The sequence below is a fragment of the Embiotoca jacksoni genome, unplaced genomic scaffold (assembly GCF_022577435.1).
Source record: "Embiotoca jacksoni isolate LCO1_2020_lvr unplaced genomic scaffold, fEmbJac1.0.p SCAF_4, whole genome shotgun sequence".
In the NCBI taxonomy this organism is placed as follows: Eukaryota; Metazoa; Chordata; class Actinopteri; family Embiotocidae; genus Embiotoca; species Embiotoca jacksoni.
This window is the reverse complement of record NW_027185392.1, coordinates 1,716,837-1,738,645: the sequence shown is the minus strand read 5'-3', so window position 1 is coordinate 1,738,645 and position 21,809 is coordinate 1,716,837. Positions and strand designations below refer to the sequence as shown.

The 21,809-nt window shown below is 43.6% G+C and overlaps 2 protein-coding genes and 2 non-coding genes across 8 annotated transcripts in view; 2 read left to right on the top strand and 2 right to left on the bottom strand.

The window, feature by feature from the left end:
* Positions 1-14,693, top strand: part of LOC138208732 (microtubule-associated tumor suppressor 1 homolog) — a 52,217-nt gene extending 37,524 nt beyond the window's left edge. For all 3 annotated transcript variants that reach the window (XM_069166821.1, XM_069166822.1, XM_069166820.1), the window contains exons 9-18: positions 182-517; positions 6,197-6,263; positions 10,556-10,679; positions 10,793-10,883; positions 10,981-11,086; positions 11,195-11,268; positions 11,782-11,877; positions 12,610-12,726; positions 12,818-12,915; positions 13,376-14,693. In XM_069166821.1, the coding sequence (XP_069022922.1) occupies positions 182-517; positions 6,197-6,263; positions 10,556-10,679; positions 10,793-10,883; positions 10,981-11,086; positions 11,195-11,268; positions 11,782-11,877; positions 12,610-12,726; positions 12,818-12,915; positions 13,376-13,589 (1,323 nt within the window). In that variant the 3' untranslated portion in view covers positions 13,590-14,693. The remainder of the gene's footprint in view (positions 1-181; positions 518-6,196; positions 6,264-10,555; positions 10,680-10,792; positions 10,884-10,980; positions 11,087-11,194; positions 11,269-11,781; positions 11,878-12,609; positions 12,727-12,817; positions 12,916-13,375) is intronic.
* Positions 14,694-14,695: 2 nt separating this feature from the next.
* On the bottom strand, positions 14,696-19,165 carry LOC138208734 (fibrinogen-like protein 1). 3 transcript variants are annotated; one of them, XM_069166826.1, is made up of 4 exons: positions 19,069-19,165; positions 16,823-17,015; positions 16,022-16,143; positions 14,696-14,988 (listed from the first exon to the last, which is right to left on the bottom strand). In XM_069166826.1, the coding sequence occupies exons 2-4, from the start codon at positions 16,932-16,934 to the stop codon at positions 14,983-14,985; spliced, it is 240 nt and encodes a 79-aa protein (XP_069022927.1). In that variant the 5' UTR covers positions 16,935-17,015; positions 19,069-19,165; the 3' UTR covers positions 14,696-14,982. The 3 variants fall into 3 exon arrangements, with proteins under 3 accessions (XP_069022927.1, XP_069022924.1, XP_069022925.1); XM_069166823.1 differs by having other exon boundaries at positions 14,696-16,143; XM_069166824.1 differs by having other exon boundaries at positions 14,696-16,110.
* On the bottom strand, positions 18,770-18,861 carry trnar-ucu (transfer RNA arginine (anticodon UCU)). The gene is given in 2 exon segments: positions 18,770-18,805; positions 18,825-18,861. It is a non-coding gene; the product is annotated as a tRNA-Arg (tRNA).
* A 700-nt stretch (positions 19,166-19,865) lies between the features above and the next one.
* Positions 19,866-19,938, top strand: trnak-uuu (transfer RNA lysine (anticodon UUU)). Its single transcript has one exon. It is a non-coding gene; the product is annotated as a tRNA-Lys (tRNA).
* The last annotated feature ends 1,871 nt before the right edge of the window (positions 19,939-21,809 follow it).

Sequence of the window (21,809 nt, the reverse complement as noted above, 5' to 3'; positions counted from 1 at the left end):
GAGACACCGTCACTGTTTAATATTTTAAGACGTCCTTCTGGTTTTAAGACAGAATCTGTTACGTCTTGTTGAATTAAACTCACGTGTTTCTCTGGGGAAAAAAAAAGCTCCTTTCATTTATTTATTCTTTACTGAAGACATTAACCACATTATCTGCTGTCCTTCTTTTATTTTATGCCAGATACCAGATGTGGTCAACGGTAATTCACCGGCGGCACCGGCCCTCCCAGCGCCCGCCGCCACCACCACCGCTACATCGGGCCCCACCGTGGTCTCCGGTCTCAGCTTCAAAGTCAGAACCGGCTCACGGTCCAGCCCCAAAACCGGGTCCCGCCTGCAGAACGCGTCCAGACCTGGAGTGGCCGGCACCGTGGTGGTGGACGGGACGAAACAGAACCAGAGCAAAGAGCAGTCGGAGAAGAAGAACCAGGCCATCAACCAGCTGAGGAAGCTGCTGGTCCAGGGCAACAGGAGGGTGGAGGCTCTGGCCACCGTCATCCAGCACGTCTTCACCGAGGTACTGCAGCTGTTTCTGGATTTAACAAGCAGCAAAGGAAAAAAGACTGATTTTAAAGTCATGTTTTCATAGTATCGTTTGTTCCTTAAGTTATTAGCCTCAAACTAATTTCAGATATTCAGATTCTGGGGGTCAAAAATTCTACAAGTGGCTGTGCAGTAGTTCTGGGTGTGTCTGACTTAATTAGCATAAACACACAATTATAAATTATGGGGTGTAAACATGTTCTGATACAAATACAAAACATCACACATCAGATTTTATCCTCAGTTTCTTTATTACTTTTATCATTTTGATTATTTAATGACATCGATTTTTGTAGTTTCCCTCTAAAGCATGTGGTTACTGGACGTAACTCTGGTTCTATGTGTGTGTGTGTGTGTGTGTGTGTGTGTGTGTGTGTGTGTGTGTGTGTGTGTGTGTGTGTGTGTGTGTGTGTGTGTGTAACGTATTAGAGGGCGAAGCACGTATGTAACTGTGTACACTCATGTCGAGGCAGATCACGTGCTGTAAGAAAACAGTCAGTCAGCTAGAATAACCTTCAAAACATCTCCTGATCTGTGATTGGCCACGGTGCAGATACTTTTCTCTGGCCCCTCCCCTCACCCCAAACAAATGATATACCACAAATAAGAGTGAGTTCATTGGACTCCGCATTTCCCAGCATACCTTCTTCCCTTTTAACTGTTGAGAATAAAGCGACCAAATTAAACAAGACTAAGTGATGGGTAGAATTATTTTTTTAATTCTTAATAAAACATGCATTAAGACAAACTAAGAATATTTTCACACCTGAAAGTCTTCATGTTTTTGTTCTGTTCTAAACATCTAATTCGGGTTTGTTTTGGTTTCACGTTGTGATTTTATAAAGAACTTCACATTGTTCTTTACATTGATTGATTTGTAGACGGCGTATTTCTGTCGTTAGCATGTTGTCAATTCAGCGGTTTGAGTAGAGAAAAATAAATGAACTCTATATTATCATTAATTTGGCATTACAACTTGCACTTGTTTTGTTCCCAGAAAATAAATTATATATTTTGGCATTTCTAGGTGTTTTTCATGGGGAGATTAGATTTTTTTTGTTTTTTGTTTTTTTGGACCACATTACAGTTAAATACTTTCCTCCTCTTGTTTTTTTCTGTTGTTTACTGAGCGATGATACGCTGCCAAAACTTCCTGCAATTGATCTGAAAGTCTGAGCCATCCAAAAAATATTTTCCCTCCATGGACACCATTGATACCCTCCATCTGTCCACTTCCACATATTTCGGTCGGCACGATCTCTTCAAAGTCCTGAAACTTATTACCAAACTGAGTTTATGAGCTGAAAGAGATTTTTTTTGTTACTTAAACTAATTTGAAGTAAAACTGCACAAGTTAATTCAGACAAGTCATCTTGTACCACATTCATAAAGCAAGTCGTTTGGCTTATTCTCATAAATTGGAAATATAATTTCACGTTATTAATTTTGAAGTTTTTCTCGAATGCGAAATTAAAAAACCAATCCCTCTCCCCTTATTTTATTTTTCTTTAATGTGGCTTTAATACTCCGTCATCGCAACCAGACAGTTACGAGATGAATCAACAGGTTTTTTTTTTTTTTAACTTCCCAGGACTGATGTGAATCACAGTTTAGATTTAAAGGTGCAGTACGGGAAACGGAATTGATTGGTCATAACACTGTTAGTTGTAAACAACAACAGTGTCTCCCTTAACGACGATGGGTCCCCTTTCTTCTGCTGTAGCTCCGCCCACTTTTCGAGGCAGATAGGATGTGTTTGTACGTGTAGGGGACGGTCTGATCATCAGGTTTGGTGGATGAGGGGAAACAATCAGTTATCTGCTCCCCGTCCCTCCCCTGTGGCGAAGCGCAGACTATAATTAAAGCATCTGTCAGCAGCTGCCGGTGACGTGGAGCTGTCACTGATATTTGAGGAGGAGGAGGAAGATGATGATGATTATGGCTGTTTTTAGGAAGAAGCAGAGAGAGGAGGCACCTTCTCCACACCCTGCTGACATTAACAAAAACAACAACACGCGATGCCACGGAAACATCCTGTGTGTGTGTGTGTGGGGGGGGTTGGCATTACGTGCCCATCATCAGGTGTGTGTACCTGTGTGATGTCACGGTGTGTGTCGGCAGGATGAGTTGAATGTTTTTTTGAACACTCCTTCCTCTGATACACCCTAAACTCTCTCTGAAGACTTGAAGCATTAAACATCTCTGTGAAGGACTTCAATATTTTTCATAACAATTAAATCATTCTGATAATGATAAAAGATCTGGGCGGCAGCGACATCTCGCTGTACTGATGTCTAAACTCAAGACACAAAGACACGGAGGTGCGTCTGATTGGTTTATTGTCGCAGTGACATGATGCTGCAGCACCTGGTTACAGGTGGAGAGCAGAACAGCATTTTTATTTGCAGGTGAGGATGAATCTGAGGCTTCTGATGAGGAAGACTTCGTTTCTGTGCCTGAATCGGATCCTTTAGAAGAAGAATCAGAGCATTGAAATTGTCTGATATGTTCTCTGAATAGCGCAGTCGAAATAAATCCAATTAGTTTGGATTTCTTACTTCAGCTGCTGATGGAGTCGGACACTGGCGGACACATTTTCAGTCTCCCCAGGGGCATTATTTTTTTGGTGTGTTTATCGTTAAATTCTCTGAAAAGGTTCTGAGCTGTATAGTTTTAATATTTGTCTTCATGTGTCTCTTATTTTAGCGCATAGGTTTTTGATGAGTCAGAAAAAACAACCGAAGGTTAAAATTTTCTCAACTTTAATACAAATATTAAAGTACTGAAAGTCAATATTGAAGATTTATAGATTATATTTATAATCTGCTCATGTCGTGGCTTTAAAAAAGTTTTGTGTCTATTTAAGATTTCCAGTTCACCGCACTTACTGTGTAAACTTTATATTTTGGATTAGCCCAGATTTTTTTTTTACTTCAGTCAACTTTGAAAAAAAAAAATGTCAGAATAACTATTTTTGAAGTTGGAGTTTTTATAGTGTTTTTGTGCTGTGAAATCTTTCATAACTTGACCTGGGCTGTAAAACTAATCTGCTGCAGGTTGACAACACAGAAAAATCAAATCTGAGGTTTGAAAAAAAAAAAAAAAAAGAAAGACGATAAAATGTTGACTGTTATCTGCCTGCATGTGTCTGTCTGAGGGAAAGTAACTCGTTATCTGTAGAATAACCTGTTATCATCTGCAGTACACACATATATGCGAGTGTGTGTGTGTGTGTGTGTGTGTGTGTGTGTGTGTGTGTGTGTGTGTGTGTGCATGTGTGTGTTACATAACTCAGCTGTAAGATAAGTGCCTGGTATCTGCAGCTGAAGGACTGTAACATGTGAAGATCAAAGAGAGTTTACAGTGCAGTAGCAGCCTGACTGACTGTGTTATTGATTTGAAGGACTGTGTGCTGAGAGGCAGTGCTGACTGGAGGGGGGGGGGGGGGGGGGTGATGGATGGGAGGGGGAGAGGGAGGGGGTGGAGGAATGCAGCAGCTGCAGCTCGAAGCTCTCTATTTCGGAGAGCTTCCAGCTCTGTGTGTGTTTTTTGAATGTTATCTAATCTGTCTGCACACTTGAAAAGGTGACTGGTGAAGGTAAACTTCATGCAGAGTGTCTTCCCCCTTTTTGGGCGGAGCTATGGGCGGAGCTTTCTAAAGTTTGAACAGTTTTGAAATGGATTTAACAGCTTGTTTCTTCCTCTTTCTTCTTTTCTCTGTTACACAAACAAAAAAATATACTCCAGCTTTTTTTCTTTTTTTTTGTCCCATTCGGGCGTCCTGAGAGTTGGACAGAAACAAGACAAACTTTAAAAAGAAGCAGAGAGTAGAGGCGAGGCATGACTTCAGTGCAGATACACCAGTTTAAAGAAGAGCAAGAGGTGAGAGGAGGAGAAATAACTCACATTCCTCCATCAGAGAGAGAGTCCAGACGGAGGAGAAGCAGCTGGAGAGAAGAGGAGGGGACAGGTAGAGAGTGGGAGGAGCCGAGGGAGGAGACAGGTAGAGAGTGGGAGGAGCTGGGGGAGGAGCTGGGGCAGAGGGAGTGCTTCTGGTTCAGGAGGACTTCTCCACAGTCTGCCACTGACTGAGAGACTGAGAGGATGACAGACCAGTGTGTGTGTGTGTGAGTGTGTGAGAGTGTGTGTGTGGGGTAGTGTGTGTTTGTTAAGTGTGTATGAGTGTGTCCTCCTTCACTGGGATATGGGCTCCACGGAGAGCAAAGCCCACGGCAAGCCCAGCTTGGCCCCCCACCACCGCTGCTGGAGGAAACGCAAGGTGTGTGTGTGTGTGTGTGTGTACATTCTTCCATGCGTTCATCGTTTGTTGTTTTAGAGAAACGTGACGCTGCCTTGTTAGAAATCTTCCACAGAGACTCCGATCTGTCTGCAGAGTTTCCACCAGCTTTCTCTGTGTCTCCCTGAGTCTCTCCTTGTCTTTCTTTGAACAGCAGATGGACTTTATGAGTGTCTCTGTCGTAAATCCCTCCACTGTTGTTTTAAAGCTGCTGTTCCAGAGTTAATGTGATGCTAATTCATTCAGATGTGGAGCTTCAAGTATCCTAACGTTCTGTGTGTGGAAGTCCATGTGTCTACAAGTGTGTGTGTGTGTGTGTGTGTGTGTGTGTGTGTGTGTGTGTGTGTTTCTCTTCACTCTTAATTAGACTTTATCAACTTTTATTTTTCCTGCAGACTTCAGTTACAGCTGACTGGATGTCTACAGCTTTATTGTTTTTCGAGGTTTATTTGTTTTCCACTAGACATTAAAACAATATTACAGCCGCACTTCTAATACGGATGAATGAAAAGTCCTGGAAGGAGTCACTTCAACATCGAACCTGATAACAAAAGAAAATTTCCCGCTGAACAGTTGAAGCCGCTCCTCTCACACATCTGTTCATTCACTGAGAAAGAAACGGTTTTCTCCTTTTTTTTTTAAATAAAAGACACAAAACTGAATCCAGACAGTTCAAATGATACATCCTGTTTCATTCATTTAAACCCATTCGGGTCTGATGTGGCTCTTTTTATGCCCCTAAATTGTGTAACTGACAGCCTCTGGACATCAAACTAACTGTAAACTTATTGTTTTTATCCCTGGTGGGTGTTTTTTTAATTTTTTTTTTTCAGAATTTTATTTATTGATTCTTAAAACTTTGTTTTATTGTTGCAATTTTAAGTGCTTCGTTTTATTTAACTGACATTTTTACTAGTTTTAACCTCATTTGAAACCTATTGTTCTGCTTGTCTGCTTGTTTGGTTATTTGCTTTTTTGGTGTGTGTGTGTGTGTGTGCGTGCGCGCGTGCTAATTATTTTCTATCATAACATGAAACAGGATCGTCTCTTTCGGAGAACTTTAGGAAACCACAGCCACCCTTTACATCGCCTCATTTATTTTTCTGATAAATATCTCTCAGCTTCACCCGAACTGAACGAGTCCACCGTTCACTACTTGGTCAACAGGTTTTGTGTCGTTGTGTTCGACCCTCCGCAGAGGACAGACTGACCCCACAGTTTATCTGTAAAGACTCATAAACTGAAGGAGTCGAGCAGCGTGCAGCTGGAGGATCAAAGCCCAGATCCTCCACACGGACCTCCCTGCACGGTGAGCTCATATTAAACCTTCTTCTTCTTCTTCTGGTGTCTCTGCAGCGCGAGGAGGCCTTGAAGCAGAAGAAGGAGCTGTCGCTGGAGCTGTCCAACCTCCGAGAGGAGCTGGGTAAGATCCATCTCCACTTCCACACCCCTCCTGCTGCCGAGGGACGATTCATACGCCCACATGCTCCCTCCGTTCGGATATTTACATATGACACACACACGCACACGCACACGCACACACAAAGCTTATCAAGGACGAACAACTGCCATTCAAAGCGTGGAGGTGTTTTGTGTTGTGGTGCAGCTGCTGATGAATGTGAGGAGGCCTGCAGCGAGAGAGCGACGCCTCCACACAGGCTGGAACCTGTCGGCACGTCATCTGCTCACAGCACCTGTGCGTTTATGAGCTCTTTCCAAAGACGCACGGACGTGGTCATCGATGCGTTGTTCGGCGTAAGCACATATTTAAAAAGCTCGTAGCAGCCACTGAGACAGAAAGAAGGAAACGGCTTCATGACACTAAACAGTGAAATCTTTTGGATTGAAGTAAAAAAAAAAAAAAAAATTTCATGTTTAAAAGTTGATTATTTTCACATGTGTGAAGTGTGAAGTGTGTTCCTCGGTCGTTCTTGGCAGACGGCCAACTAACTGACGCTGAGACGATACACGAGTTCAACCTTGAAAACAAAGTGTTTACAAAGAGGAGAACAGAAGAGGTGGAGACGCGCTTAAGACAAAACGAGGGGGGCGTTCAGTAATTTGAGAGAGTGTTCCTGAACGCAGCACAGTGATGCACACGGAGCAGCAGGAAGCAACGACCTTCACGAGGAAGTATTATAAGTGTCGTCTCGTGATCATCATCAGTTCCTGAGTTCAACACGTTTCTGTGTCCACTGGTACGTGAACATTTGTGATTTGGACCTGAAACTGGAGCAGAGAAACATCAGATTTCGGGGAACAGAATATCGTCAAAACGCTCGGTTACTCAAGTGTTCCTCAGCCCATGCAGTGATTTCCACTGACGAATCATGGCTGTTTTTAAAGCAGCGCTGCCTGAGGGCCTGAAGTTCACAGCCATCCAATATTGGTTTTCAGCCTCGTCCCTTGCATCCGATTTTGGGTCACATTCATGGGCAACAGTAAATGTTCAACACGCCTGCTGACGGGGCGTTGAAAACGGGCGAGATACTCGCCACAGAACGTTAAAGTAGAAATGGCCGAAAAACGATATCAGATGTCTGTGATCTTCAGGCCCTGTAAAAGCAGCCATAATAAGAAATCGCTGCATGGGCTCAGGAACACTTGGCTGTAGTGTTGACGATTTTTTTTGTTCACCAAAATCAGGTCCACGGTGAAATCGCAAATGTTCTCGTACCAGCGGTCACAAAAACGTATTGAACTCGGGTGCTGATGTTGATCAAGAGACGCCACTTGGAATACTTCTTCGTGAAGGTTGTTGCTTCCTCCTGCTCCGTGGGCATCACAACAGGAACACCCTCTGAACATTTTCATCAACCTTTGTACCTTATTTTACTGTTTTATGCTTCTCACAAACTGTATTTAAACGGCACAAGAACAACATCCCTCCATGAGTCCCTGAATCAGACATTCAGGTCACAATCTGTGACATCCTGGAAATACTATCACAGTGTCCTAAATACTGACTGATACTGGAGGGCGTATCATGTCAATAGCAGCTCTGCCTGTTCAGCTGATGCAGCAGGATTAGAGAAGAACTCACGCGCGCGTACACACACACACACACACACACACACACACACACACACACACACACACACACACACACCCACCTTCACTTTCAGACCTCTCCTCCCACTCCCCCCCCCCCCCCCCCCCCCCCGTCTGTCCCGTCCAGCACCTCCGACTGTGATCGTCTTTTTTTACTGCCAGTTTGACCTTTGGCTCGTCTCTTCACACACAGAGCTGAGGAATGTCAGCAATGTTCAGACCCCTGCTGTCAGCGCACACACACACACACACACACACACACACACACACACACACACACACACACACACACACACACACACACACACACACACACACACACACACACAGAGCTGTCTGTTAAACCTCCCAGCAAACAGGAACGACCTGTTTCTGTCTCCTTTAATGGTTTTCTGCTTTGGTTACTGTAACACAAAGTCGGCTGCTGCTGCACATCTGGTTCGTCCTGAAACTGAAGAGTGGAGTCAGAATGAATCCACAGAGTTTCATATCCAGAGGACTTACATGAACACGTTAAACCTGTTTACGTGGTCTGTGCAGAACTCGCCTCAGGATCACACTTTTTAATGCGGGAAAGACAGATAAACTTCTAAACACCTGTCAGGTGTGTTTCCCTCACCTGTTTTCATTCTTCCACTTTTGTGTCCTCCGTTGGAGAAGTTTATTGAACTTTTTTATTTACCAGTTCAGATCAAATCTGTTTTTCAGTGGTGTTGTGATGCAGGTGTTTTTTTTTTTTTATTTTATTTTTCTTTTATCAAAAATGTGGCTTTTCTCATAAATTATCAAGTAAATAAGTTTTTTGCAGTAAAATGTGCAGGAATTAGCAAAAATTGCAAATCAAGGAAAATACATTGCAATTTTTTTTTTAAGAGTAATCTGTGCTGACTTCCTTTGATAATAATCCAGCTGCACGTCACAGAAAGAAAAACAGATTACAAGGCAAATATTTCTGTGTTGAATTTAGAGAACCATCACGGAGCTCAAAGTGATAACAAGTGTCTAAAAGTGACATAGCTTTACAGAACAGACAGTCTGTGACTAATAGAGAAAACAAAGGCTCCATCTGCTGTCACAATAAGAGATTTAAATGCTTTTTAAATCACATTCATTCAACACTAAAACAAAATTCAGTCTCTTCCAGCTGGAAATGTGGAGAAAACTCATTTAACATATTCCTCATTCCCATCATAAGACCAGATTTCCCACAAACCCCGTCACTTCCTGTTGTTGCGGTTTAGCTAGCAGCAGTTTGTTTTGATGGTGAGAGGAGAGGGGGCGGAGCCTCGCTGGTCGGAAATGAACACTTAGTTTTGGTAATAAAGTCAGTTTTATTTTCAAAGGAGACTTTATGATTTAATACTTTCAGCAGAGATTCTGTTGACAATAGTTTTTATGGACAAATGGCAGGAATTTAGGCAAATTGCAAGATGCTGTAAATATTGTGGGGGTTGTTTGTGTTCATTGTTGTGATCACAACATTGCAGTTTCCCTGAAGGGACTGGTAGAAGTATGGATTATTTTGTTGTGATGTCATTTATTGCATAACTTTAACAGGGTAAACGGGAGCGATTTAAAAACAACTGCGGACATTTTATTTCCTCTGTTGTAGAATAAAAGTGTCAGAGTGGTTCTCAAATATCGTGATGAAGAGGGTGAAGTAAGGTCAGAGAGGAAGGACAAACAGATATGTGACCAAGTGATGTCACTGTTTCACACGTGCTGAGCACCTGCTGTCACACACACACACACACACACACACACACACACACACACACACACACACACACAGTTGTCGTTGTCTCACATTCACAGAGCTCCATTCAGACAGTAACAGCTGGCTGCAGCTGTTACTGCACACTTCCATAACTAAGAATATTTTTATTGTTCCAGTAGTGGGTTCGTGTGAGTTTGTGTGTGTGTGTGTGTGTGTGTGTGTGTGTGTGTGTGTCTGTCCTTCATTTCCTTCACAGTCCAGGTGCTGTGCCCACATTTTTCAGATCAGCCTGAAGTCGGCATGGCGTGCGATGATGGTGGGAGGCGGGGGAGGCAAAGGGAGGAGGAGGGAGGAAGATGAGGAGAGAGAGGTGGAGGGATGAGGGAAGGTGGCGGTAGGAAGAGGGAGGAGGAGGGAGGTGGATGAAGGTGGAGAGAGGAAGAGGGAGGAGGAGGGAAGGAGGTGGAGGTAGGCCTGCGTGTGCCTGTGAGTGTTTGAATTAGTCATGATAAGAATGAGTCGCTCTGCATTCCTCTGAGCTGACTTGCAGATGTTTTCTCGGCCGAGTAATTAAAGTGGAATGTGGCCGAGGGAGACGCCCGTGGCTCCAGGGGGCGTGGCTCCAAGGGGGCGTGGCCACGAGGCAGCACGCCGGGGGGACTCCATATGCTCATGGAGTGGTGGACGGTTGCGACACTCTGTTTAATGGTTTAACTAGGCAGCTCAGTGGCTCCACATCTGGACTCGGCTCCTTCACATCTGCAAGGAGCTCCGAGACCTGATGTTGTGTAATAAACAGCTGATGTCCAACGTCTTCAGATTATCTCACTGAAAAAATGATGATGAATGACTTATTTTTTTCTAATATTTGTAGTTTTAAATCAAACTGAATGATTTCGGTGCAGAAGTTCAACCCGTCCCTTGTGTTTTTTGTTTTTTCCGTGCAGTGGCGTCGTCGCAGTGCTGCGAGCGGCTGCGGAAGGAGAAGGAGGAGGCTCGCGTCGGCCTGGAGGAGGCCTTCAGGAGGCTGGAGGCGCAGCACAAGGAGGAGCTGGTGCAGCTGGAGGACAGGTGAGGCCTCCACCCGCTTCCCTTTGTAACTCCCCAGCGGTGACCGAGTTGATTTCTGCTGTCTGGACGTGATTTGTGCCCTCTGACGTTTCCGTTTCCTCCGTGTTGGACAGGTTGAGGAGTTTTTACCAAACGGAGTGGGACAAAGTCCACCAGACGTACCAGGAGGAGGCGGACAAATGCAGAGTCCTGATGGAGCAGCAGGTTCAGAGACGCAACCGTCCATCTTGACTCGTTATAAGAAAGAATATCTTAACAACCAGATCAGCAGGTAAACACCGTCTGTGTCTGTGTCCTTCAGGTGGAGGAGCTGAGGAGCCGACAGGAAGCAGAGAGGAAGAACCAGGAAGTGAGTCACAGCCAGGATATGGAGTCTCTGAAGCAGCATTACGAGTCCTCGCAGGACGGTGAGTTCAGGGAACGGATGAACAGCGAACATGTTAAAGTGGACTGAATCATCTACTTCCCGCTGTGTGTCTCTGCGACGCTGACATGTTGGTCTTTGGTCCGTTCAGAGCTGAAGAGGATCCAGCAGACGGACCTGCAGAACCTGCAGAGAACCCTGAAGGAGACGGAAACTTCTCTCTCGGTAAGAATCGTCTTCAAAACCGCCTCCAAAATAAACTTCAAATGAAACAGATGTTTATGTTTGATGAGGTTGAAGAATTTTTGTGTTTTTCTTCCAGTTTGGTTTGAAAACAATTTTCCTGCAGGTGCTTCAGTGATTTTTAAAAAAAAAAAATTTATTGATTTTATTTTACATGTTTTAAATTCTTGCAAAGCAGCCCAGACGATTTATCACAGAAAAATTCGTTCCTGGAATTTGGAGCCTCTGTGCCGCTGAATAACTCAAACTGTCTGCAGCTTGAGGGTGAAATTCACAAATCTGTAATCAGATTAAAGATAAACAGGAAAATATGCAACAATATCTTTGTTTTATTTAGTTTAACTTCATGTCAGCCGTGTCGTTGTCGACCGTCAAACGTCTGTTCCACCAAAGTTTAATGTTTCATCCTCCGTGTGTGTGTGTGTGTGTGTGTGTGTGTGTTTGTGTGTGTGTGTGTGTGTGTGTGTGTGTGTGTGTGTGTTTCCTCTCTAACAGGAGAAGATATCGGAGCTGTCGGCAGAGAAGGACGAGCTGAACGAGAAGCTGCGAGCTGAAGAAGAGAGGAGGAAGATTCTCGCCGACAAGAACCTGGTAACGACGACACGGACTAACACGAGTTCCCACGTCTGCAGAGAGACCGTTCACGTGTTAGCAGTGATCCATAAAAGTTAGTTCAGTCAGTGAAGGTCCAGTTCATCCAGTCCCAGTTCAGTATTTAATCAAAAACACATTTGTATATCCAGAATACAAACCATCTGCTGCTGCATCATTTCAAATTTCCCAGCAGGCGTTCATAATTTTCCACATATTATTGGTCTTAACTTTAACATCCTTAGCAGTAAATGTTAGCGGTGTTCTGGCTTCCGCGTAGTGTCTGCACGCTGCTGGTTTGATTGACAGCTCTCTGAGCCAATAGGAGCGTTTATATTCTGTCTTCAGGATAAATAGCCAAACGGAGGTGGATTCTCTTCTATTGTTTACGTATGCAGCCAGTCAGAAGTGGCGTTGCTGATGATTGACACTTTGCGCAGCCAATGACATTGTGAACATGAGTCTCGGTGGGCGGGGCTTGTACCAGAAACAAAGAGATATCGGGCGTAGAGACAGTTATTCACCGGTCAGAACCTCGTGTGTCGTGCGTTCAGGCAGATTTGAGTTTGGTTCGCTGGTTTTTGAGAGTTTTATTATGAAAACAATGAATCTTTATTCCGAACCCCACAAATGGAGGCGTCTCTAACCGTCAGCGAGGTCCTCTCATCAGTGTGATGATTATGTCGCCGCCCGCAGAGACGCGCCTAACGTGTGCTTTGTGTGTTTGTGCAGAAGGACTCGCACACGGTGTACCTGGAGCAGGAGCTGGAGAGCCTGAAGGTGGTGCTGGAGATCAAGAACAACCATCTGCACCAGAAGGACAAGAAGCTCATGGAGATGGAAAAAATGGTGGGCATCCACGTGTCTCCAGCAGCCTGTTCTCTATCACACGTTAAAGAAGTGACGTGTGACTGTTTGTGTGACTGTTTGTGTGCTGCAGTTGGAGACCAACGTGAAGCTGGAGGAGTGTATGAAGAAGGTCCAGCAGGAGAACGAGGACTACAAGGCCAGGATGGACAAACACGCCGCTCTGTCCAGGTATGTGTGTGCGTGTGCGTGTGCGTGTGTGTGTGTGTGTGTGTGGGAGGTGACGTGACTCATCTCCGCAGAGGCGGTAGTTCATCCATCTGCTGCGTCAGCAGTGTTTATTAAGCTGAAATGAGATAAAACTCTCGATTGATGCTGTCTGGAATAAGAGGAACAACACGGACTGTCGGTCATGTGACCTCGCTCATAGTGTGTCAGGTAGAGCGGCGGGTTTTGAATTTTCCTCGTCAAGCATCAGTACAGTTCTGTGATTTATTTCTGAAGTCTTGTCGCAGCTCAGTTGTACGGTGGCCCTGAGGGTCAAACGCAAAAACATTTCACTAAACACCAAAATATTTCACCGAACACAAAAACTGTTTTTGCATTTGACCCTCGGGGCCACCGTACCGTGGTCCCCTGTCCGTCTACCTCCACCTGCAGCCTGTCACAAGCTCTCTGTCTCCCCCCGCAGGCAGCTGTCGAGCGAGCAGGCCATCCTCCAGCAGACGCTGCAGAAGGAGTCCAAGGTCAACAAGCGTCTGTCCATGGAGAATGAGGAGCTGCTGTGGAAGCTGCACAACGGCGACCTGCTGGCGAGCCCCCGCCGCCTCTCACCCACCTCCCCCTTCGGCTCGCCGCGGAACTCCGCCTCCTTCCCCACAGCTGCACCGTTATCGCCCAGATAACCCCGCAACAAGCCTCCCCCTCCTCGTCCCCTCTGTGGGCCTCGGAGACGGGCGCCGATGGACGAACTTGTACATGTTGAACAAATGAAATGCGCTCCTCGTGGAGGCGAACACGCTGCAGTGGCACCGATGCACTTAAAAAGTCAGAGCGTGGGACCGGCCTCGCTCTCAATCAGCCCGCCTGGTTCTTCTTTCTCCGAAGACACCCGACCTCCAGGCGCACCTCAGGGTCTGTACATAGAGTCCTCCCCCCCCCCTCTGTTTTCTTTTACGTTGTACAGTTTCTCGTGTCTCTCTGTGGACGCGAATGAGAGAAGACCTTGTTCCCGTGGAAACGGACTCAGAGCTGTTTGAGTTTTGACGGATCGTTTAAATGACGGGTACTTCCTTGGGGATTTGCATGGATCCTTTTTGCCTTTTTTTTTTTTTTTTTTAACTTCCTTTAAAGAGGCTGATGAGCAGGATTTTTTTTTTTTTTGTGTGTGTTTGTTTGTTTGTTTCCCCAAAGAGCAAAGCTCAATCACTGATCTGCTTTCTGAGGAGGTGGATGAACTTCATGTCCCTCGAACAGAAACAGTTTGAACTGAGGAGGTGAATTATGGATGCGAACTTCTGGTCCTCTCTGTCTGTCCTCTCTGTCCTCACAGCCTCGACCTTAATCTACCCTGTGGAATGTAATCACCCTGGATGTTCAACCTGAGCAGGCCAGTTCACACACACACACACACACACACACACACACACATACACACACACACACACCGTGGAGAGCCAAATATGCAGTTTATTTAAGCCCCTCCCTCTTTACTTTTTACCCTAAAACACTCATTATCAAAGGAATACTCCCCCCCTCTTCCTCCCCACACTCCTCTGAAACCACATTGTGCCCAAACAGAAAGCAGTCAAAGCTGCTTTGGACCACATTTAAAATCATCTCCACAGAAACGCTGGCCTGTTCTACTGACCCCCCCGACCCCCACCCCCCCAAAAAAAAAAATTCACTTTGTCTGTTGTTTGTCCCGAAGAACCTCAGATGTACCCAGAATGCCTCAGTGTACAGTGTTCTTTTACTTTGGACACAGAATAAAAACAGATACGACACCAGGTTCAAGGAAAACACTCTTTTATTTCGAGGCGGTGGAAGGTCAGGTGACGTGAACGACCACGCGGAGGATCCACGGTGCCGCCGGACTCATTGCCGGGTTTCAGCGACCCCGGTAACGAGGCGACGGGCGCCGGCGGCTGCTGCTGCTGCTCCAGGTCGGAGGCTCGTAACATCATGACCACGGATTTGATGGAGTACCACCACCCGTGCCAGGTGTACCACACCACCCCGTCGTCCGTCATGGCTTTGTACGGCCCTTTGTAGTAGCGACCGTTCAGGTTCCCCGAGTCACACCTGAGATCAGGGAGGACAAACGGCATGAAACACCAGGCAGCTGCTCTAATATCAGCGGTTCTCAACTGGTGGGGCGAGACCCAAAGGCGAGTCGAGGAGACGGCGTGGCGGAAAAAAAGATCAGGGAAAAAAAACAAAAAAAACATGTCGAGCTTTTATTTTGAAGTCGCAGCTTTGCTTTTATTTTGAAGGACGTACATCTTTCATGGCACCCTGCGGAGGCCTTTTTGCCGCCAGTTGTTGTTGTTGTAACAGCAACGACCGAAACTAAAGTCGTTAGTTAAGAAGTCGGCTCTATTTTGAGGTTTTGTAAACAGGATTAGATGAGTCTGACCTCATAATTCAATTAGAAATAGGTCTGCTATTCAAATCTAATTCAAGATAAAGCTGCCATTTTTCTTTAATTCGAGATAAATCTTACTTTTAATCTAATTCGAGTCAGGTGAGTAAGCCTTTTTTTTAAATGAAAGATAAATCTACTTTTTTTTATTTTGTCAAAGCAAAGTCAAGACTTTTTCCTCGTGTAGATTCCTACAACTTGAGCATCGTCAGCTTATTTGCCTGCAACTCGAGGTAAATCTGTTTTTATTTCACTGGGCTAAAAGCCTTACCTACACTTTTGTTGCACTTTTGGAAAACGTTTTGAACCGTCCATTAAGGCACTTTGTGTTGCTGCACGATTATTTTTTTTTATTTTTTATTAAATAAATCTTCACAACGAAAGGTGAAAATGTTCTGACGGTGACGGGGGTGGGGGGCAGACGAGCTTGCTCTTGTTTCCATAGCTGAGGTTGTACAATCCGACGCACATAGTCTAAATAAAGCCGACTGTTATGGGAGTCGGAGAGAGCGGGATTGAGGACGGACGGACGGAGGGACGGAGGGAGACGGGTAGAAGAAGAAGAAGAGCAGTGGATTTACAATCAGATTATGACGACTTTAAAAGGATTTCCAAAAGCGTTAATTGAACTTTTTCAGATTGCGAACCGGATTGTGAATCTTCTTTCAAACAGCTGACGTGTGTCGGTTTCACCTTCTCGTCGTCCACTTTGAAGTTCTTGTACTCCGCGAAGCGCCGATTCCCCTCGAGGTCCTCCATGTCGATGCGCAGGTCGTACTTTCCTGCAAAACGAGCGAGTTGAACCGGGCGGCCGTCTGTGTCAACAAACACACACACACACAAACACACACACAAACACACACACACACACACACACGGACCAGGTACCACACTGAACCAGGCAGGTAGATGAACCGGGACATGTTTGTTTTTATTTATTTACTGTGCAGCAGCTGCAGGGTCAGGACGCCTGATTAAGTTGTTTTAGTTCGCAAACATCCAGCAGACACAAAGCAGGATTCATTTGGAGCAGCGTTTCCCGCCCTTTTAGCTCCGGTTGAGTTTCACTGTGTTCACCGGCTCGTTAACCAACTCTGTCCGTCTGGTGTTTGGTGCGGAGCAGGTCGTACACACAGAGTTTAATCTGAGTTTTTTTGTTATAAAAAAATCCTGCTACGGGCCGAAACATCGAGCTAAAAGAATCCAAGTTGCTCCTGAAGAGCATAGGACCTCTTTTAGGTTTTAAATGGTGATTTAATTCATTTAATAAAAAGTAAAACACTTGCACGAAGGACTGGTGGATCATTTTACCCAGAATTTCCGTTCATCCTCAATAATAAAATAGCAATGATTTATTTATTATCAATTCAATGTTCCTTTTTCTATGTTAATTCTGAATAAAAGCTTGCAGGTGAGGCAGCCGGCAGCTGGACTGACACCTAACAGGAAGTGTTGCCGTGCAGACAGATGTGCACTTTGACACGCGCGTCTCACCTCTGCGGAGGTTGTCGGCGCCCAGGTGCGTGCTGGGAATCTGCTCCGGCTGCTGGGACTGGACGTTGTGCAGCTCCAAGATGTAGCGGTGCCGGTCGTTGACCACGCTCATCAGGTCCTGGAGCTCCGCTTCCAGCCGGACCACCGTCTTCTCGGGCGGCACCGGGACCGGCACCGGGACCGGGACCGGAGCCTGGACAGACACGGAAACACAACTCTCACGTTAAAGATAAAAAAAAAAAAAAAAAAAAAACCCAAACAAACAAAAAAAAACCTGCGCTTCAGGAGAAAGTAGAGCAACAAGTGATAAATCTGCGACTGCTACAGTTGTCACAGATGTGCCACCAAGTACAGATGTGTTCTGAAGACCTGATTTAGATTCAGACCACTTCTCTCTGAGCTAACTGCAATAATCACTTCATATAAATCCATCAAAGTGTCTTTTAATCCTCATTAACACTTCTATGTTAGATCAGATCAATTAAATCTTTACAAACAAGGCTACGTGCTGCAGGCTTAAGGTTTCTGTCATTAAACCTTTACTTTAATAAACATCCTACTCTTAATTCAGCTTTATAAGGAAAGTACAGACAGATATCCAATCTTGCTCTTATTTTGAAAATCCTTCGAAAAAGCCTTTGCAGATCAATAATTGTGACCATTTACAGAGGATTGGTTTGTTCGTGAGGAGCTTTAAGCTCATTCTATCTTCAGTGCAGACAGTTATGATGCTCTAAATCCCGCCTGAAAAAAACTTCAGGGTATTTGTGACGATCCCACAGATCAATGCGGGAGTTCTTGCCGCCAGAGAAGAGGCCAGGTGAAGAAGGGACGCCACTGACGTCCTCAGCATTTTCAATATTTAACGATCTGATCGGGTGCGTGAATCGACCTGCGACTCCGACTCCCTGTCTTCTTCTCTTTTATTCCCCATCAAGGCTGTTGAGAGTTGAAGCATCACTTCACTCTGAGCGGTCTGCAGCCTCCATCTGGTGGCTGGAGTGAACAGTCAGATCTCCGGCTTCACGCCGAACCTCCAAACACAGCTGTTTCCATTGTCTTTACCGTCTGTAATCCACAGCAACACCGACAACTCTTGTTCATAGTCTGTGCAGTATTAAACCGGTACTTTTAGGCTCCTAAAAATGACTTTTTGTCAATTTATTAATCAATTGCAGACAAATAAAATCCTGTGATAAATAAACGATTCCTGAAATAAATGAATAAATGCTGGTAATCGTAAAATGAATAAAGAATTAGTCACTCTCGTAAATGCATTTCAAGATGATCTTTGTATTCTTCCACTTCTGTGCTTGTATGTTAATGAGGTGGGCGGTACTAACCTCACCGTAACACCTGATTGGTTATCTGGAAGTAACCTCATTAACACACGGATATAGAAATACATGAAAAAAATATGTTGAAATACATAAATAAATAAAATGCGGATATTTTGCGTCTTTATTTAAGTATAAATTAGTGAATTATTTTTCTATTTAATTTTTTATTAAAAAAATATTTTTTTTAGCTGTAGTATATAAGTAAATGCTGTTATAAAAAGGAGTATTTTTAAAAAAAAATAAATGAATAAATACATATGCGGTCAATCCGTTAGCAGACAAATAAGTTAACTTTCAATAAATGTATCTGCGTGATGTGCTTATTTTCTACAGATACATCTATTTATTTCATATTTTACTTTATTAAAATACAAATTAATTGTATTTATTTCAACATTCCTGTTTGTATTTTTTTTATTAGATTTTCCATCCTCCATATGTAAAGTTACACTCAATCTCACCAAAACAAAACAGTAAGACGGTTATTTGAGTGACCCGGTGCCACGACTTGAACATCATTTCTAGGAAAAACGATTAACTCAGTAAAATTCACATCGACCAGATAAAAAAAAAAAACAGTCCGATCTGTGTGAGGAGGAGAAAAATGCGACTCCGGTGGGACTCGAACCCACAACCTTTGAATCACCTCTCAAGTGCTTGACTAGAAGTCCAATGCGCTATCCATTGCGCCACGGAGCCACCTGTTGATCACCGACAGCCTACCGATAACAAACCTTCCACTTCTACACGGGCCGTTTGGCGTAACAATATATATATTAAAAAAAAAAGAAAAAAGCTGCTGGGACGATTAATGTCCGACAGCATTTCCTACAATAACATTAGTAGTGAACTACAGCGTTCAGACAGAAGCCTTTTCCTGTCAGTGAGGCCGCTGACGTCACTCACCTCCGTGTCCACTCACTCGTAGGTCGAAGACATCGGTCCTGCAGACGGTCGGAAGTCTCCAGTTTGAGCTGAAAATCTTCAATTTTACACCGAAGACGATGACGTAATCTTTAATTGTGTCAGACAAAGCACCTGGGCGCACAAAGACTTCCTGTTTGACCCCTTTTCAAAATAAAAGGTGCAACAGAATCGGTGCTTTGATCGTATACACCGGGAGTTCAAATAATAGGTGGCATCTTATTACTTTGGAAATTCAATATTTAATAACCAAACCATCTGTATTTAATCTCCAGCATTTAAACGCTTCAGCACGTGAACTTTTTTGTCACTCTGCTGAATCACTTCAAATCACGTTCACATGGTTTTTGTCTCCGTGACTGTGAACCACATTATTTTTCATGCTGTTCGACGTATTATATAATTTATTAATTGGGTAGTTATATTGCGACAAACGTCATACGCAGAATAAGTGAGGTTTGTGTTAAAATGATTGTTTCGGGGCTCGAGTCACTGCTGTAGTAGTGATTTTATTCTGAAACAACGGAAGTGATATTTGTGTTCAGGATAAAAAGAAACGGATAACGGACTGCAGGCACAAACGGGAGATCTACCGTTAAGAACGAGTTACACACTGAATATATATCGTATTATTTATTTCTATTCATCCATGTGGCACCGATTGTCTGTCGCATGAACGGAGGAATCTGATAAGCTGGTTTCATGTCTACAACCCGACGTACGAGCCCTTGCTGGGTTGCCGCGCCTACAAGTCGAGGGTCGGAAGTATGGTCAGCAGAGCCCGGATAGCTCAGTCGGTAGAGCATCAGACTTTTAATCTGAGGGTCCAGGGTTCAAGTCCCTGTTCGGGCGATCAACTTTTTGATTTACATTTTACATTTATGTCTTCTTAATGCGGTGGCAACCACCAGATAATGTTTTAAAATAGGCTCCTATCATTTTTGCTTGTGATAAATCTAAAGTCAAGTTTTTCTGGACAGTTATTAAAACAAGGTACAGGCACATTTCTAAAACGGAGGTACAACATCGCCTTAATGGGTCGCTATTAGGTTAGATTAGGTTATGTTAGGTTAGGTAGTTATTTTATTATTCCACAACTCTACACGTTTATGGTCCCATGAGCCCAACAAACACAGCCGTAGCGATCATTTTACGACATCAGCACCAACGGTGACAACTAATACTGAACAAAGTAAACTCAAAAGTGGCTGAAAATGTAATTAAAAAAAAACAACAACAACAACACTCAAATATGAGTCTTAATGTTTGCAGTTAATGTAAGAGAATAAACTTGTTATTACGTGTACAGGAAGCGTGAGTGAGACAACTTCAACCCACGAGGGGAGAATATGATAGTTATTTTGATTAAAAAAAATTAAACTCATTTTTTGAGCACTGAAGAGGGTTTAAAACCTCCACGAATTAAAAAAAAAAAAAAAAAATCCATAAGAGAGAGTAAAAACAAACCTCGTCTGCAGTTGGAGTTTCATTTCCACGTTTTTTTCAGATGTCTCTTTTAATGAAGGTCAACGAGTTTTTTTTTTTGTTGCAATACCTCCAGCAACCACCAGGACTAATTAGCAGCGAGGATAACGGGCGACAACATCCACGAGGGAATAACAAAGCGTGGCTACTCAACCGAAGCACGCACTGTTAGAAATGCTGAAGGAACAACGAGCAGCACAGATACCCATCTCAGTCCCCAAATTAATTGAGAGTCAAATAAAAAAAATTAAAAAAAAGGACGCACGTGATAATTTCCTCCTTGAATATCTAAAACTAGTGCAACGCCAGCATGTTTATATTAGCACGTGACTCAGTGGGATTAAACGTTTATTATTCAGATTTCGGGGTACCATCTCCCTTTCAGGACTGAAGTCTCCAGCAGGAACCTGGAGAATCTTTACATATTGATCTTATTCTATACTAGTGCAAACAAACTGGTGCATAAAAGAGTGCAGAGAGAGAACCTCTGACCTTTTCTACCTGTTCAGTGTTTTAATGGACAGTGTGTGACGACAGAAAATTGCCAGCACGAAGAGGAACCTGAGGTCAAGCGAAACAAAATGAAATAATAATAAAATAATAATAATAATAATAAAAGCATTCCGATGTGTAAATAGAAATTAACAAACTTATTTCAAATATTCTCAGACTGATTTTTAGTATATTTACTGACATGTACTTTTACTTTTAGTAGGATTTTGAATGCAGGACTTCTACTTGTAATTAAATATTTTTTGTCGCTATGATTTAAACTCCTGAAACTCTCTGCAAAACACGTTCCTGTTGATCAGAGGATCAGTCAGTAGAAACGCAGGTATTTCTTCAACCCTCTTCATCGTGGAGGACGTTTGAGAGTTTTCCGAACAGGTTCAATAACATCAGTCACTGACTCTTCATTATAAAGCAGTTATTTACTCTCTGATTTACTGTTTTGTTTTGGATTAAGTACAAAAATTCTTGTTTTTGCTGCTGTTTTTTTTTTTTTTAGCTCTCAGAACAGAAACACAGAGACTGATTGTGTTTCAAAATCTTAATCATCAGTCACTAATTTGTAGGAAAATCTGCTTTTAATTCTGAAAACACGTCAAAGATATTTCGAATATTTCCGATTTGATAAAGTGGTGCAGCAAAAGATGACACCGAAACACATTAAAAAAAAAAAATTAATGACATTTTCTAGTTTTTCATGCTAAACATAGAACCTACAGTAGCAGTCA

Coding starts and splice junctions, on each gene's coding strand:
- LOC138208734 (XM_069166823.1), bottom strand. CDS start 16,934: ATGAGCGTGGTCAACGACCGGCACCGCTACATCTTGGAGCTGCACAAC. Junction 16,144..16,822: donor CGCCGACAACCTCCGCAGAG/GTGAGACGCGCG, acceptor TTGTTGACACAG/ACGGCCGCCCGGTTCAACTC.